The sequence below is a fragment of the Poecile atricapillus genome, unplaced genomic scaffold, assembly GCF_030490865.1.
Source record: "Poecile atricapillus isolate bPoeAtr1 unplaced genomic scaffold, bPoeAtr1.hap1 scaffold_277, whole genome shotgun sequence".
In the NCBI taxonomy this organism is placed as follows: Eukaryota; Metazoa; Chordata; class Aves; order Passeriformes; family Paridae; genus Poecile; species Poecile atricapillus.
Window position 1 is genome coordinate 542 of NW_026709079.1, and position 15,332 is coordinate 15,873.

The 15,332-nt window shown below is 69.7% G+C and overlaps 2 protein-coding genes across 2 annotated transcripts; both read right to left on the reverse strand.

Annotated features, from left to right (window-relative positions):
- Positions 1-243: 243 nt before the first annotated feature.
- On the reverse strand, positions 244-10,712 carry LOC131574380 (thymidine phosphorylase-like; the record flags this gene model as incomplete). The annotated part of the gene is made up of 12 exons (XM_058828827.1): positions 10,704-10,712; positions 10,519-10,656; positions 9,757-9,827; positions 7,825-8,045; positions 6,769-6,897; positions 5,484-5,686; positions 4,619-4,717; positions 3,241-3,370; positions 3,049-3,167; positions 2,804-2,966; positions 1,009-1,239; positions 244-282 (listed from the first exon to the last, which is right to left on the reverse strand). Coding segments are annotated over exons 1-12 (1,552 nt in total), but the record flags the coding sequence as incomplete, so codon positions are not given.
- A 373-nt stretch (positions 10,713-11,085) lies between these two features.
- On the reverse strand, positions 11,086-14,509 carry LOC131574381 (outer dense fiber protein 3-like). Its single transcript, XM_058828828.1, has 5 exons — positions 14,401-14,509; positions 14,095-14,327; positions 13,602-13,722; positions 11,999-12,114; positions 11,086-11,100 (listed from the first exon to the last, which is right to left on the reverse strand). The coding sequence occupies exons 1-5, from the start codon at positions 14,507-14,509 to the stop codon at positions 11,086-11,088; spliced, it is 594 nt and encodes a 197-aa protein (XP_058684811.1).
- Positions 14,510-15,332: the final 823 nt, after the last annotated feature.

The window sequence follows — 15,332 nt, forward strand, 5'->3', positions numbered from 1 at the left end:
GGGTTCACGGGGTCCCCGGCCCGAGAGCGACCCGCGCCCAGCCCGTGCAGGACCCGCGCCACGGGCAGCGCCCGGACCCGCTGCACCCAGCATGGGGGACACGGGGACACGGGGACATGGGGACATGGGGACATGGGGACACGGGGACATGGGGACATGGGGGACATGGGGACAGGGGACACGGGCAGCGCCCGGACCCGCTGCACCCCAGCCTGGGGACACGGGACATGGGGACATGGGGACATGGGGACAGGGACAGCGCCCGGACCCGCTGCACCCAGCCTGGGGACACGGGACATGGGGACAGGGACACGGGCAGCGCCGCACCGGCTGCACCCAGCCTGGGGACAGGGACAGGGACAGATTTGGGGCGGGGGATTTGGGTGGGGAGTTTGGGGTGGGGGATTTGGGGATGGGATTTAGGGGGGTGGGAATTTGGGGTGGTGGGGTTTGGGGTGGGGGATTTGGGTGGGGGGTTTTGTGGTGGGGGTTGTGGTGGGGGATTTGGGGGTGGGGATTTGGGTGGGGGATTTGGGTGGGGATTTGGGGTGGGGGATTTGGGGTGATGGATTTGGGTTCGGGGTTTGGGTGGGGGATTTGGGGTGGGGGATTTGGGGTGGGGGTTTGGGGTGGGGGATTCGGGTGGGGGTTTTGGGTGGGGGGTTTGTGGTGGGGGATTTGGGGTGGGGGGTTTGGGGTGGGGGATTTGGGTGGGGGATTTGGAGTGGGGGGTTTGGGGTGGGGGATTTGGGGTGATGGATTTGGGTTAGGGGTTTGGGTGGGGGGTTTGCGGCGGGGGTTTAGGGCGGGGAATTTGGGGTGGGGGGATTTGGGTGAGGGATTTGGGGGTGGGGAATTTGGGGGTGGGGAATTTGGGGTGGGGGGATTTGGGGAGGGATTTGGGGGTGGGGGGTTTGTGGTGGGGAATTTGGGGTGGGGGGATTTGGATGGGGAATTTGGGGTGGGGAATTTGGGGGTGGGGAATTTGGGGTGGGGGTCTCCCCTGACCTTCCTGCGGCGCGGGCAGCTCCTCGCAGACCTTGGCCTCCCCCAGGAGCCGGCGGCGCTGGGCGGGGGTCCCGGCGCAGAGGTCCCGGGCGATGTCGGGGGGCACCCCCTGCGCCCCCAGCATGGCCTGGAACCTTCTCAGGGCCGAGCCATCGTCCAGAGCCCGCGCCAGGAGCTCCGAGCCCTGCGGGGCTCCCGCCGCCATCCCGCACTGCCACAGCAGCGTCCCTCCTGCACCCAGATATCGCGACATGGGCGGGGACACTCACCTAAATACCGGGACATGGGCTGGGACCCCCACCCAGTATCGGGATACAGCTGGGACCCCCACCCGATATCGGGATACACCCCTTCCTTATCCCGCACTGCCACAGCAGCGTCCCCCCCTGCACCCAAATATCGCGACATGGGCGGGGACACTCACCCAAATATCGGGACATGGCTGGGACCCCCACCCAAATATCGGGATACACCCCTTCCTTATCCCGCACTGCCACAGCAGCGTGCCCCCTGCACCCAGATATCGCGACATGGGCGGGGACCCTCACCCAAATACCGGGACAGGGCTGGGACCCTCACCCAAATATCGGGACAGGGCTGGGACCCTCACCCCAAATATCGGGATACAGCTGGGACCCTCACCCAAATACCGGGACAGGGCTGGGACCCTCACCCAAATATCGGGATACAGCTGGGACCCTCACCCAAATATCGGAATATGGATGGGACCCTCACCCAAATATCGGGACAGGGCTGGGACCCTCACCCAAATATCGGGACAGGGCTGGGACCCTCACCCAAATATCGGGATACGGCTGGGACCCCCCACCCAATATCGGGACAGGGCTGGGACCCCCACCCAATATCGGGACAGGGCTGGGACCCCCACCCAATATCGGGACAGGGCTGGGACCCCCCCCAGGGACCCCCACTCTTGGGGACCCCCCCAAACCCTGCCCCTCTGCGCCCCCCACCCACTGCGGGACGGGGGGAAGGGGAGGGGGACAGGGACCCCAGCAGGGGACAGAGAGTGGGGGACCCCTGGCCCACCCCCTGTCCTTGTCCCCCAGTGTCCCCCCGGTGTCCCAGGGCTGTCACCAAGTGTCGCAGGTCCCTGGGACACCCCCTGTCCTTGTCCCCCCGTGTCCCCCCGGTGTCCCCCACTGACCCAGGGCTGTCACCAGGTGTCGCAGGTCGGGAGGGCCACCCCCTGTCCTTGTCCCCCCGGTGTCCCCCGGTGTCCCCCACTGATCCATGGTTGTCACCAGGTGGGGAGGGCCACCGCCGTCCTTGTCCCCTCGTGTCCCCCCGTGTCCCCCGGTGTCCCCCCGGTGTCCCCCACTGACCCAGGGCTGTCACCAGGTGTCGCAGGTCCCTGGGACACCCGCTGTCCTTGTACCCCGGTGTCCCCCGATGTCCCCCCCGTGTCCCCTGGTGTCCCCCCGGTGTCCCCCCGGTGTCCCAGGGCTGTCACCAGGTGTCGCAGGTCGGGGGGCCACCCCCCTGTCCTTGTACCCCGGTGTCCCCCACTGACCCAGGGCTGTCACCAAGTGTCGCAGGTCGGGGGGCCACCCCCTGTCTTTGTCCCCCCGTGTCCCCCGATGTCCCCCACTGACCCAGGGCTGTCACCAAGTGTCGCAGGTCCCTGGGACACCCCCAGTCCTTGTTCCCTGGTGTCCCCCCCGGTGTCCCAAACTGACCCAGGGCTGTCACCAGGTGTCGCAGGTCGGGGGGACACGCCCCTGTCCTTGTCCCCCCGGTGTCCCCCCCGTGTCCCCCGGTGTCCCCCACTGACCCAGGGCTGTCACCAAGTGTCGCAGGTCGGGGGGCCCGCTGCCCCCCAGGCACTCCAGCGCCTCCAGCACCTCCAGCGCGTTTCCCACGGCCCGGCCCAGCGGCTGCTCCATGCGGCTCAGCAGAGCCGCGGTTCGGATGCCCAGCTCCGTGCCCACCTCCACCTGCGCGGGGACACCCGGGGGTGGCGGCCACAGCGAGCAGGGACATCGGGCAGGGGTCCTGGGGGGGTCCCGGGGGTCTCACCAGGCTCCGCGCCAGCTCCCGAGCGCTCTCCTGGGTGGGGTACAGAGCCGCCTCCCCGAATTTGACATCGAGCACCAGCGCTGAGAGCTGCTCCGCCGCCTTCTTGCTGAGGATGGAGGCTGAGGAGGGGCCGGGGGGTCACCCTGAGCCCCCTCCCCCGCTCCCCGCAGCCCCCCGGAGCCCCCCGAGTACCGGTGATGAGCGGCAGGCTGTCCACGGTGGCCGTGACATCGCGGAGCCCGTAGAGCACCCGGTCTGCGGGCACCAGCTCCGAGCTCTGCCCCACGATGCAGCAGCCGACCCGCTCCAGGATCTGCTGCATCTGCGGGAACCCGGGGGGACACGGTGGGACAGCACGGAGACCCCGCGGGAACACCGGGGACAAGGCGGTGACACCTCTGATACCCCGCGGGTACACCGGTGACAAGGCGGTGACAAGGCAGTGACACCCCATTGACACCACGGACACCCCACGGACACCCCACACCCCATGGACACCCCATGGACACCCCACGGACAGCCCGGTGACACCCCACGGACACACCAGTGACACCCCAATGAGACCCCGTGGACACCCCACGGACACCCCACGGGCACCCCACACCCCACGGACACCCCACGGACACCCCACGGGCACCCCACACCCCACGGACACCCCACGGGCACCCCACACCCCACGGACACCCCATGGGCACCCCAGTGACACCCCACGGGCACACCAGTGACACCCCAATGAGACCCCGTGGACACCCCACGGACACCCCATGGGCACCCCAGTGACACCCCATTGACGCCCCATGGACACCCCATGGACACTCCCGTGACACCCCATTGACACCCCATGGACACCCCACGGATAGGCGGTGACACCCCATGGGCATACCGGTGACACCCCGGTGACACCACTGACACCCCATTGACACCCCACGGACACCCCACGGGCACACCAGTGACAACCCGGTGACACCCCATGGGCACCCCATTGATACCCACTGACACCCCACTGACAGGCGGTGACACCCCGTGGGCACACCGGTGACACCCCATTGACACCACTGACACCCCATGGACCCCCCACTGACACCCCACGGACACCCCAGTGACACCCCAGTGACACCCCAGTGACACCCCATGGACACCCCGTGGGCACACCGGAGAGACCCCATGGACACTCCACGGGCACACTGGTGACACCCCATGGACACCCCACTGACACCCCAGTGACACCCCATGGACACCCCACGGACACCCCGGTGACACCCCATGGATATACCGGTGACACCCCATTGACACCACTGACACCCCATGGACAGCCCACTGACACCCCACTGACACCCCGCTGACACCCCACGGACACCCCAGGGACACCCCACGGACACCCCACTGACACCCCACACCCCATGGACACCCCAGTGAGACCCCCCACGGACACCCCCACCCCATTGACACCCCATGGACCCCCCACTGTCACCCCCACCCCTCCGGAGCCCCGGCTCCCCCGATCCCGGTTCCCGCCGGCTTTGGGGGTTCCCGTGGGTGTCCCCCCACCCGTCACCCCCCAATCTGTCACCTCCTCGGGGCTCTGGGACACGCGGAACCCGGGGATGGCCTCCAGCTTGTCCAGGGTGCCCCCGGTGTGTCCCAGCCCGCGCCCGCTGATCATGGGCACCTGGGGAGGGGGCACAGGTGGGCGCAGAGCCTCGGTGACCCCCCCCCTGAGACCTCCCAATGCCCGGGACCCCTCCCCATCCCCGGGACTCCCCCGTGCCCTCCCCATCCCTGGGACCCCTCCCCATCCCCGGGACCCCCCGTGCCCACCCCTGGACCCCCCGTGCCCACCCCTGGACCCCCCGTGCCATCCCCATCCCCGGGACTCCCCCGTGCCCACCCCTGGACCCCCCCCGTGCCCTCCCCATCCCCATCCCCGGGACCCCCCGTGCCCTCCCCATCCCCGAGACCCCCCCCCGTGCCCTCCCCATCCCCTCCCCATGCCCGGGACCCCCCCGTGCCCGGGACCCTCCGTGCCCTCCCCATCCCCGGACCCCCCATCCCCTCCCCATGCCCGGGACCCCCCGTGCCCTCCCCATCCCCGGGACCCCTCCCCATCCCCGGGACTCCCCCGTGCCCATCCCTGGACCCCCCGTGCCCTCCCCATCCCCATCCCCGGGACCCCTCCCCATCCCCGGGACCCCCTGTGCCCTCCCCATCCCCGGGACCCCTCCCCATCCCCGGGACCCCCCCGTGCCCTCCCCACCCCGGGACCCCCCGTGCCCTCCCCATCCCCGAGACCCCTCCCCATCCCCGGGACTCCCCCGTGCCCATCCCGGGACCCCCCCCGTGCCCTTCCCATGCCCGAGACCCCTCCCCATCCCCGGGACTCCCCCGTGCCCTTCCCATGCCCGAGACCCCTCCCCATCTCCGGGACCCCCCCTCACCTTGCAGCCGCAGGCGGCCAGCGCGGGTGCCAGCGCCAGGCTGACTTTGTCCCCAACGCCACCAGTGGAGTGCTTGTCCACCAGCAGCCCGTGCCAGGCTGGTGGCCAGGCCAGCGTGCGGCCCGAGCTCGCCATGGCCCGGCTCAGGGCCAGCGTCTCAGCCGCGTCCATGCCCCGCAGCCGGATGGCCATCAGCATGGCACCTGGGGACACGCGGGGACACCTCAGTGTCCTGCCCGGGACACCCAGACAGCCCTGGTCACATCCTGGGGTCTGTCCCCAGCCGTGTGTCCCCTGCCCAGGACCCCCCTGACATGTCCTGGAGTCCCTCTCCTGTCCTCCTGGGGTCCCCCAGCCGTGTGTCCCCATGTCACATCCTGGGGTCTGTCCCCAGCTGTGTCCCCTGCCCAGGAACCTCTTCCATGTCCTCGAGTCCTCGAGTCCTCCTGGGGTCCCCCAGCCGTGTCCCCTGCTCCTGACCCCCCCGCCGTGTCCTGGAGTCCCTCTCTTGTCCTTCTGGGGTCCCCCCCAGCCGTGTCCCCTCTCCTGTCCTCCTGGGGTCCCCCAACGGTGTCCCCTGCCCAGGAACCTCTTCCATGTCCTCGAGTCCTCCTGTCCTCCTGGGGTCCCCCAGCCGTGTCCCCTGCTCCTGACCCCCCTGACATGTCCTGGAGTCCCTCTCTTGTCCTCCTGGGGTCCCCCCCAGCCGTGTGTCCCCTGCCCAGGACCCCCCGACACATCCCAGCCTGTCCCTCCCCTCGCTGGGATCCCTCCCCGATGTCCCCCTGTCCCCGTGTCACTCCCCTGGCCACGTCCCCCGGTTCTGCCCGTGCTCCCCGGCCGTGTCCCCCGGTGTCCCCCGGTGTCCCCCGCTCTGTCCCCCGGGTGTCCCCCGCTCTGTCCCCCGCTCTGTTCCCCGGGTGTCCCCCGGGTGTCCCCCGGATGTCCCCTGCTCTGTCCCCAGGGTGTCCCCCGCTCTGTCCCCCGGCTGTCCCCCGGGTGTCCCCCGGATGTCCCCCGGGTGTCCCCCGGGTGTCCCCCGGATGGCCCCCGCTCTGTCCCCCGGGTGTCCTCCGGGTGTCCCCCGGGTGTCCCCCGCTCTGTCCCCCGGGTGTCCCCCGCTCTGTCCTCCGGGTGTCCCCCGGGTGTCCCCCGCTCTGTCCCCCGGGTGTCCCCCGCTCTGTCCCCCGGATGCCCCCCGGGTGTCCCCCGGGTGTCCCCCGGGTGTCCCCCGCTCTGTCCCCCGGGTGTCCCCCGGGTGTCCCCCGGGTGTCCCCGCCCGCACCGATCTGTCCCTGCTGTGCCGTGCCCTCGGTGACGCCGCGCACGAAGCTCCGGATCTCGGCGTCCTCCAGGCGCTCCCCGTCCCGCTTCTTGCGGATCAGGGTCGGGAGAGGTGTCGGGGTGTCCATCCCTGTCCCGGACAACCGGACCCCCGCTTTGGGACAACCGGACCCCGCTTTGGGACAGCCGGCACCGCGATTCGGTCCGGTCGGTGACGGCGGTGACACCCCCGAGTGGCACCGGTGACACCCGCGGAGCCGCGCCCCGGTTACTCAGAGCCGTCACCCCGAGCCCCCACGGCCGCGCCCCGGTTCCCGCAAGGCCACGCCCGGTTCACTCGGGGCCGCTCCCGGTTCCCGCACGGCCTCGCCCCGGATCCCGCACCGAACCGAGCCTCGCCCGGTTCACTTGAGGCCGTTCCCGGTTCCCGCACGGCCGCTCCCGGTTCCCTCGAGGCCGCTCCCGGTTCCCTCGGGGCCGCTCGCTGTTCCCTCGGGGCCGCTCCCGGTTCCCGCACGGCCGCTCCCGGTTCCCTCGAGGCCGCTCCCAGTTCCCTCGGGGCCGCTCCCGGTTCCCTCGGGGCCGCTCCCGGTTCCCGCACGGCCTCGCCCGGTTCCCTCGGGGCCTCGCCCGGTTCCCTCGGGGCCGCTCCCGGTTTTCTCGGGGCAGCTCCCGGTTCCCGCACGGCCTCGCCCGGTTCCCGCACGGCCGCTCCCGGTTCCCTCGGGGCCGCTCCCGGTTCACTCGGGGCCGCTCCCGGTTTTCTCGGGGCAGCTCCCTGTTCCCGCACGGCCTCGCCCGGTTCCCGCACGGCCGCTCCCGGTTCCCTCGGGGCCGCTCCCGGTTCCCGCACGGCCTCGCCCGGTTCCCCCGGGGCCTCGCCCGGTTCCCGCACGGCCTCGCCCGGTTCCCCCGGGGCCTCGCCTGGTTCCTCCGGGGACGCTCCCGGTTCCCTCGGGGCCTCGCCCGGTTCCCTCGGGGCCGCTCCCGGTTCCCCCGGGGCCTCGCCCGGTTCCCGCACGGCCGCTCCCGGTTACTCGGAGCCGTCACCCCAAACCTGCGGGGCCGCTCCCGGTTCCCTCGGGGCCGCTCCCGGTTCCCCCGGGGCGGCGCCTCCCCCGGCGCTGCCGGGACCCGCCCGTGCCCGTGCCCGGCCTGGCCCGGTGCCCGGTGCCCGCTGCCCGCGGGCCGTGGGGCGGCTCCGGCCGTGGACTCTGAGCCCGGGACAACGAGCGGGGCACGGGAGAGGCCGCGGCGGGGGTGGCACGGGGGGTGACACTGGGGTGACACGGGAGGTGACACGGGGGGTGACACGGGAGGTGACACGGGGGGTGACACGGGGGTGGCATGGGGGTGACACGGGGGGTGATACGGGGGGTGACACGGGGGGTGACACGAGGGGTGACACGGGAGGTGACACGGGGGTGACACGGGGGTGACAGGAGGGGTGGCACGGGGGTGACAGGAGGGGTGGCACGGGGGTGACACGGGGGTGACACGGGGGGGTGACACAGGGGTGACCCCCCCGCGTCCCTCGTTGGCTGGGGACACTCACGGGTGATGCCCGGGGGCTCTGCCCTGCCAGGGACCCGCCTATCCCAGAGATCCCAGAGATCCCAGAGAGATCCCAGAGATCCCGGAGATCCCAGAGAGATCCCACAGATCCCACAGATCCTGGAGATCCCAGAGATCCCACAGGTCAGAGAGATCCCAGAGATCCCAGAGATCCTGGAGATCCCACAGATCCCAGAGATCCCACAGATCCCAGAGATCAGAGAGATCCCAGAGATCCCAGAGACCCCAGAGATCCCAAAGATCCCAGAGATGCCACAGATCCCAGAGATCCCAGAGATGCCAGAGATCCCAGAGAGATCCCACAGAGATCCCAACAGACCCCACAGATCCCACAGAGTGGTCAGAGTCCCCAAGGCGTGGCGCTGACGTTTGTCCCCTCCCTGTTCATTGTCCCCTCCCTGTTCGGTGTCCCCAGAACCTCCCGGGCCCCCAGGAGCTGGGATGGGATCCATGGGATCCATGGAATGGGATCCATGGGATCCATGGGATGGGATGGGATCCATGGGATCCATGGGATGGGATCCATGGGATGGGATCCATGGGATGGGATGGGATGGGATGGGATCCATGGGATGGGATCCATGGGATGGGATGGGATCCGTGGGATCCATGGGATGGGATCCATAGGATCCATGGGATGGGATCCATGGGATCCATGGGGTGGGATCCATAGGATCCATGGGGTGGGATCCATGGGATGGGATCCATGACATGGGATCCATAGGATGGAAATTGGGATGGGATCCATGGGATCCATGGGATCCATGGGATCCATGGGATGGGATGGAATGGGAATTGGGATGGGATCCATGGGAATTGGGATGGGATCCATGGGATCCATGGGGTGGGATGGGATGGGATCCATGGGATGGGATCCATGGGGTGGGATCCATGGGATGGGATCCATAGGATGGGAATTGGGATGGGATCCATGGGAACTGGGATGGGATCCATGGGATCCATGGGATCCATGGGATGGGAATTGGGATGGGATGCAGCTGGAGCAGGGTCAGTAGCACATCCCTCACCCCCAGCACATCCCACCCCACCCTGGGGTCCCCCCTCCGTGGCCTCTTCAGGGTCTCCCTGGGGATGGTTTTGGGGTCCCCCCCCTCTGTGGCCTCTCCAGGGTCTCCCTGGGGATGGTTTTGGGGTCCCCTCTCTGGGGTATCCCTGGGGATGGTTTTGGGGTCCCCTCTCTGGGGTATCCCTGGGGATGGTTTTGGGGTCCCCTCTCCAGGATCTCCCTGGGGATGGTTTTGGGGTCCCCTCTCCAGGGTCTCCCTGGGGATGGTTTTGGGGTGCCCTGGGGACAGAAGGGGAGGAGGGAGCGGGTGCTGCTGCAGGTTCATGTTTGTCACAGGCTGGCAGTGTCACCAGTGCCACCAGTGCCACCGCGGCCCCGCTGCCCTACGGGAGCGAGTCCATCACGGGGATCACGGAGTCCGAGTGGCGCACGCCAAAGGTCTGCCCTTGTTTGGTGGCCTGCGGGGGGACAGAGGCCGTGAGAAGGTGAGGGGCTGTCCCCTGTCCCCAGTCCCTGTCCCTGTCCCTATCCCTGTCCCATCTCTGTCCTGGTCCCCATCCCTGTCCCCATCCCTGTCCCCATCCCTGTCCCCTGTCCCTGTCCCCATCCCCATCCCTGTCCCCGTCCCTGTCCCGGTGTCCCCTGTCCCCTGTCCGTGTCCCCTGTCCCATCCCTGTCCCCATCCCTGTCCCCATCCCTGTCCCCTGTCCCTGTCCCCATCCCTGTCCCCTGTCCCTGTCCCCATCCCCTGTCCCGGTGTCCCCTGTCCCTGTCCCTGTCACCTGTCCCCATCCCTGTCCCTGTCCCCTGTCCCTATCCCTGTCGCTGTCCCCTGTCCCTGTCCCTGTCCCTGTCCCTGTCCCCTGTCCCCTCTCCCTGTCCCCTGTCCCTGTCCCCTGTCCCTGTCCCTGTCCCCTGTCCCTGTCCCTGTCGCTGTCCCCTGTCCCTGTCCCCTGTCCCTGTCCCTGTCGCTGTCCCCTGTCCCCTCTCCCTGTCCCTGTCCCTGTCCCCTGTCCCTGTCCCTGTCCCCGTCGCTGTCCCTGTCGCTGTCCCCTGTCCCTGTCCCCTCTCCCTGTCCCTGTCCCCTGTCCCTGTCCCCTGTCCCCTCTCCCTGTCGCTGTCCCCTGTCCCTGTCCCTGTCGCTGTCACCTGTTTGGGGCTGTAGTCGCAGGGTCCGGGTGTTTTGGCGATGGGGACGGGGCGGCTCCTCCCGGCCATGGTGCAGCGGGGCGCCCGCGCCATGTAAACATCGGTGTCCACGGTCCTGTAATTGCTGGGTCCGGGGGTCTGCGGGGACAGGGGCGGGTGACGCGACCCCCCTGGGTACCCCACACCCTCGGCATCCCACCCACGGACCCCCGGCACCCCACACCCCACACCCCCCGAGCACCCCAAAACCTCAGCATCCCACCCACAGACCCCCGGCACCCCACACTCCACAGCCCCCGGGCACCCCAAACCCTCAGCATACCACCCACGGACCCCTGGCACCCCGATACCCTCAGCATCCCACCCACGGACCCCCAGCACCCCACACCCCCCGGCCCCCTGGGTACCCCAAACCCTCGGCATCCCACCCACAGACCCCCGGCACCCCACAGCCCCCGGCCCCCTGGGTACCCCGCACCCTCAGCATCCCACCCACAGACCCCCACCCCCCGGCCCCCTGTCACCCCCACCTCCCGGCCCCCTGGCACCCCAGACCCCCAGCACCCCCTACCCCACATCCCCCTGGCACCCCAAACCCTCAGCACCCCACCCACAGACTCCCGGCACCCCCCACGCCCAGCACCCCCCCACCCCCCCACCCCCCTGGCACCCCAAACCCTGAGCATCCCACCCACAGACCCCCCCACACCCCACACCCCCCTGTCACCCCCAGCCCCTCATCATCCCACCCACAGACCCCCGGCACCCCCCACGCCCAGCACCCCCCACCCCCCACCCCCCTGGCACCCCAAACCCTGAGCATCCCACCCCCAGACCCCCCCACACCCCACACCCCCCCTGTCACCCCCAGCCCCTCATCATCCCACCCACAGACCCCCAGCACCCCCCACCCCCAGCACCCCCCGGCCCCCTGGCACCCCAAACCCTCAGCACCCCACCCACAAACCCCTGGCACCCCTCACACCCTCAGTACCCCACACCCCCCTGTCACCCCAAATCCTCATCATCCCACCCCCAGTACCCCACACCCCCCACCCCCAGCACCCCCCTGGCACCCCAAACCCTCAGCACCCCACCCACAGACCCCCCCACCCCCGGCCCCCGGGCACCCCCAGCCCCCGGCCCCCGGGCACCCCAAAACCCTCAGCACCCCACCCACAGACCCCTGGCACCCCCAGCCCCTCATCATCCCACCCCCAGCCCCCTGGCACCCCCCAGCCCCCCAGCCCCCAGCCCCCGGACACCCCAAACCCCCAGCACCCCCCACCCCCAGACCCCTCGGACACCCCGCTACCCTCAGCATCCCACCCCCAGACCCCCGGCACCCCCCACCACACCCCCCTAGCACACCGATACCCTCATCATCCCACCCCCAGACCCCCACACCCCCCACCCCCAGCCCCCCAGCCCCCAGCCCCCAGCCCCTGTGCACCTGCTCCCCCGCTCCCCCGTCTCCCACCCTCTCCCGGGGGTCGAAGAGGCTGCGCCGCCGCCCGGCCATGGAGTATTGGGGGGCCGATCTCTTGGTCACCAGGCGGGGCCCCATCACCGGGGGCAGCTCGTAGCTGGCAGGGCCTGGGGAGGGGGCTCAGATCAGGGGGCTTCACCCTCCCGACCTGGGGAGGGGGCTCAGATCAGGGGGCTTCACCCTCCCGGGGCTGGGGAGGGGGCTCAGATCAGGGGGCTTCACCCTCCCGGGGCTGGGGAGGGGGCGCAACTCAGGGGGCTTCACCCTCCCGGGGCTGGGGAGGGGGCTCAGCCCCGGGGTGTTGGAGTGGGGGGCTCAGCCCAGCCTGGGGGTGTTGGGGAGGGGGCTCAGCCCAGCCTGGGGGTGTTGGGGTGGGGGGCTCAGCCCAGCCTGGGGGTGTTGGGGAGGGGGCACAGCTCAGTCCCGGGGTGCTGGGGTGGGTGTGGGGCTCAGCCCAGCCTGGGGGTGTTGGGGAGGGGGCTCAGCCCAGCCTGGGGGTGTTGGGGAGGGGGCTCAGTCCAGCCTGGGGGTGTTGGGGAGGGTGCTCAGCCCAGCCTGGGGGTGTTGGGGAGCCCAGGCTGCCCCAGGGGGATGGGGGATCCCAGCCCCAGGAGGAGATGGGGGGCCCAGGCCAGCCCCGGGGGAGTGTTGGGGGTCCCGGCCCAGGTGGGATAATGGGGGTCCCACCCCCGGGAGATGTTGGGGTTCCACCTCAGGGAGATGTTGGGGTCCCAGTCCAGGTGGGATGTTCGGGGTCCCACTCCAGGGAGATGTTGGGGTCCTACCCCAGGGAGATGTTGGGGTTCCACCTCGGGGAGATGCTGGGGGTCCCAGCCCAGGGAGATGTTGGGGTCCCAGCCCAGATCCAGGGAGATATTGGGGGTCCCACCCCAGGCAGGATTTTGAGGGTCCCACTCCCGGAGATGTTGGGGGTCCCGGCCCAGGCGGGATGTCGGGGTCCCACCCCCGGGAGATGTGGGGGTCCCACCCCAGGCAGGATGTCGGGGTCCCACCCCGGGCGAGGTTGGGGTCCCACCCCCGGGCAATGTGGGGGTCCCACCCCGGGGAGATGTCGGGGTCCCACCTCAGGGAGATGTTGGGGTCCCAGCCCATCTCAGGTGGGATATTGGGGTCCCAGCCCAGACCCAGGGAGATATTGGGGGTCCCACCCCAGGCAGGATTTTGAGGGTCCCACCCCAGGCAGGATGTCGGGGTCCCACCCCGGGCGAGGTTGGGGTCCCACCCCCGGGCAATGTGGGGGTCCCACCCCAGAGAGATGCTGGGGGTCCCAGCCCAGGAGGGATGTTGGGGGTCCCACCCCACCCCAGGCAGGATGTCGGGGTCCCACCCCGGGCGATGTGGGGGTCCCACCCCAGGGAGATGTCGGGGTCCCACCCCAGAGAGATGCTGGGGGTCCCAGCCCAGGAGGGATGTTGGGGGTCCCACCCCACCCCAGGCAGGATGTCGGGGTCCCACCCCCGGGCGATGTGGGGGTCCCAGTCCAGCCCCCGGGCGATGTGGGGGTCCCACCCCAAGTGGAATGTGGGGGTCCCACCCCCTGGAGCCGTGGGGGGTCCCGTGTCCCCTCCCTCACCTGGCGTCTCCTGGGGTTTGTCGGGGCGGCCGCGGGGGATGAAGACGCAGGCGGGGCTGGAGGGCAGGGTGGCCCTGTTGGCGAGCTCCGGGTGATACTGAGCTGCGAGGGGCGAGTGGGGCTCAGCCGGGGCGAGCGGGGCTCAGCCGGGGCGAGCGGGGATCAGCGGGGGCGAGCGGGGCTCAGCCGGGGCGAGCGGGGATCAGCGGGGGCGAGCGGGGCTCAGCGGGGGCTCTGTCTCAGCCGGGGCGAGCCCGGCTGAGCCGGGGAGAGCCTGGGCGAGCGGGGCTGACCCGGGGCGAGCGGGGCTCAGCCGGGGCGAGCGGGGCTCAGCCGGGGCTCAGCCGGGGCTCAGCCGGGGCGAGCTCAGCCAGGGCGAGCCGGGCTCAGCCGGGGCTCAGCCGGGGCGAGCGGGGCTCAGCCGGGGCGAGCCGAGCTCAGCCGGGGCGAGCCTCGAGAGCCCCTCGGGGGGGTCCCGCCGCCCCCCACTCACCTGGCCCGGGGGTGCTGCTGACCCTGCGCTCAGCCCGGGGGTGCTGCTGACCCTGCGCTCCCGGGGGAGGCGGCCCATGGTGAAGGCGGGGGCTCGGTCGCGGCCCCGGGAGGTGAAACCGGTGGGCACCAAATATTGGGGTCCGGGCGAGCGAGGCTCCTCGGGGCGCCCCAGTTTCCTCCCGAAGCTGTAGGCGGGGGCTCGGCGGCTGGAGGGGTCTCTCTGCTCGGAACCTGCGGGCGCGGAGGGGCTCGGTGAAGACCCTGCGACCCCCGCCCCGCTCCTCACACTCCTCCCCGCACTCACCGATCCCCCCCGGGAGCCGGTACTTGGGCCCGGGGGTTCGGAACTGCACCGACACCGGAACCCGGGACCGGTGGGGTCTCCAGGGACCCACCGAGCTGTCGTGTGACATTGGGGGGGGGGTCTTCCGGAGCCCCCCAGCCCGTGCGAGCCCCCGCTGCCGCTGCTGCTGCCGGCGGTGGTGGCGGTGGTGGCGCTGCCGTGGTGACAAAGTGACACCGGCGGGGCACAGCGAGCCCGAGGCCAGGCGGGGGGTGGCCGTGGTGTCACAGAGGCCGCGGGGGGTTCCAGGGTCACAACAGCCGGGGGGGGACAGAGGGGACAGCGATGGGGGAGGGGGGAATGGAGCGGGGGGAGCGGGGGTACAGCCTGAAATACAGCTGGAAATACAGCCTGGAATACAGCCTGAAATACAACCTGAGAGTACAACTCATGGGTACAGCCTGAAAATACAGCCTGGAAAATACAGTCTGGAATACAGCCTGAAAATACACCTGAAAATACAGGCTGAAATACAGCCGGAAAATACAGCCTGAAATACAGCCCGAAAATACAACTCATGGGTACAGGCAGAAAATACAGCCTGAAATACAGCCTGAAATACAGCCTGAGATACAGCCTGAAATACAGCCTGAAATACAGACTGAAATACAGCCTGAAAATACAGCCTGAAATACAGCCCGAAAATACAACTCATGGGTACAGCCTGAAATACAGCCTGAGATACAGCCTGAAATACAGCCTGGAAATACAGCCTGAAAATACAGGCTGGAAATACAGCCTGGAAATACAGTCTGAGAATACAGCTCATGGGTACAGCCTGAAATACAGCCTGAAATACAGCCTGAGAATACAACTCATGGGTACAGCCAGAAAATACAGCCGAAAATACAGCCTGAAATACAGCCTGGAAATACAGCTCAATAATACAGCCT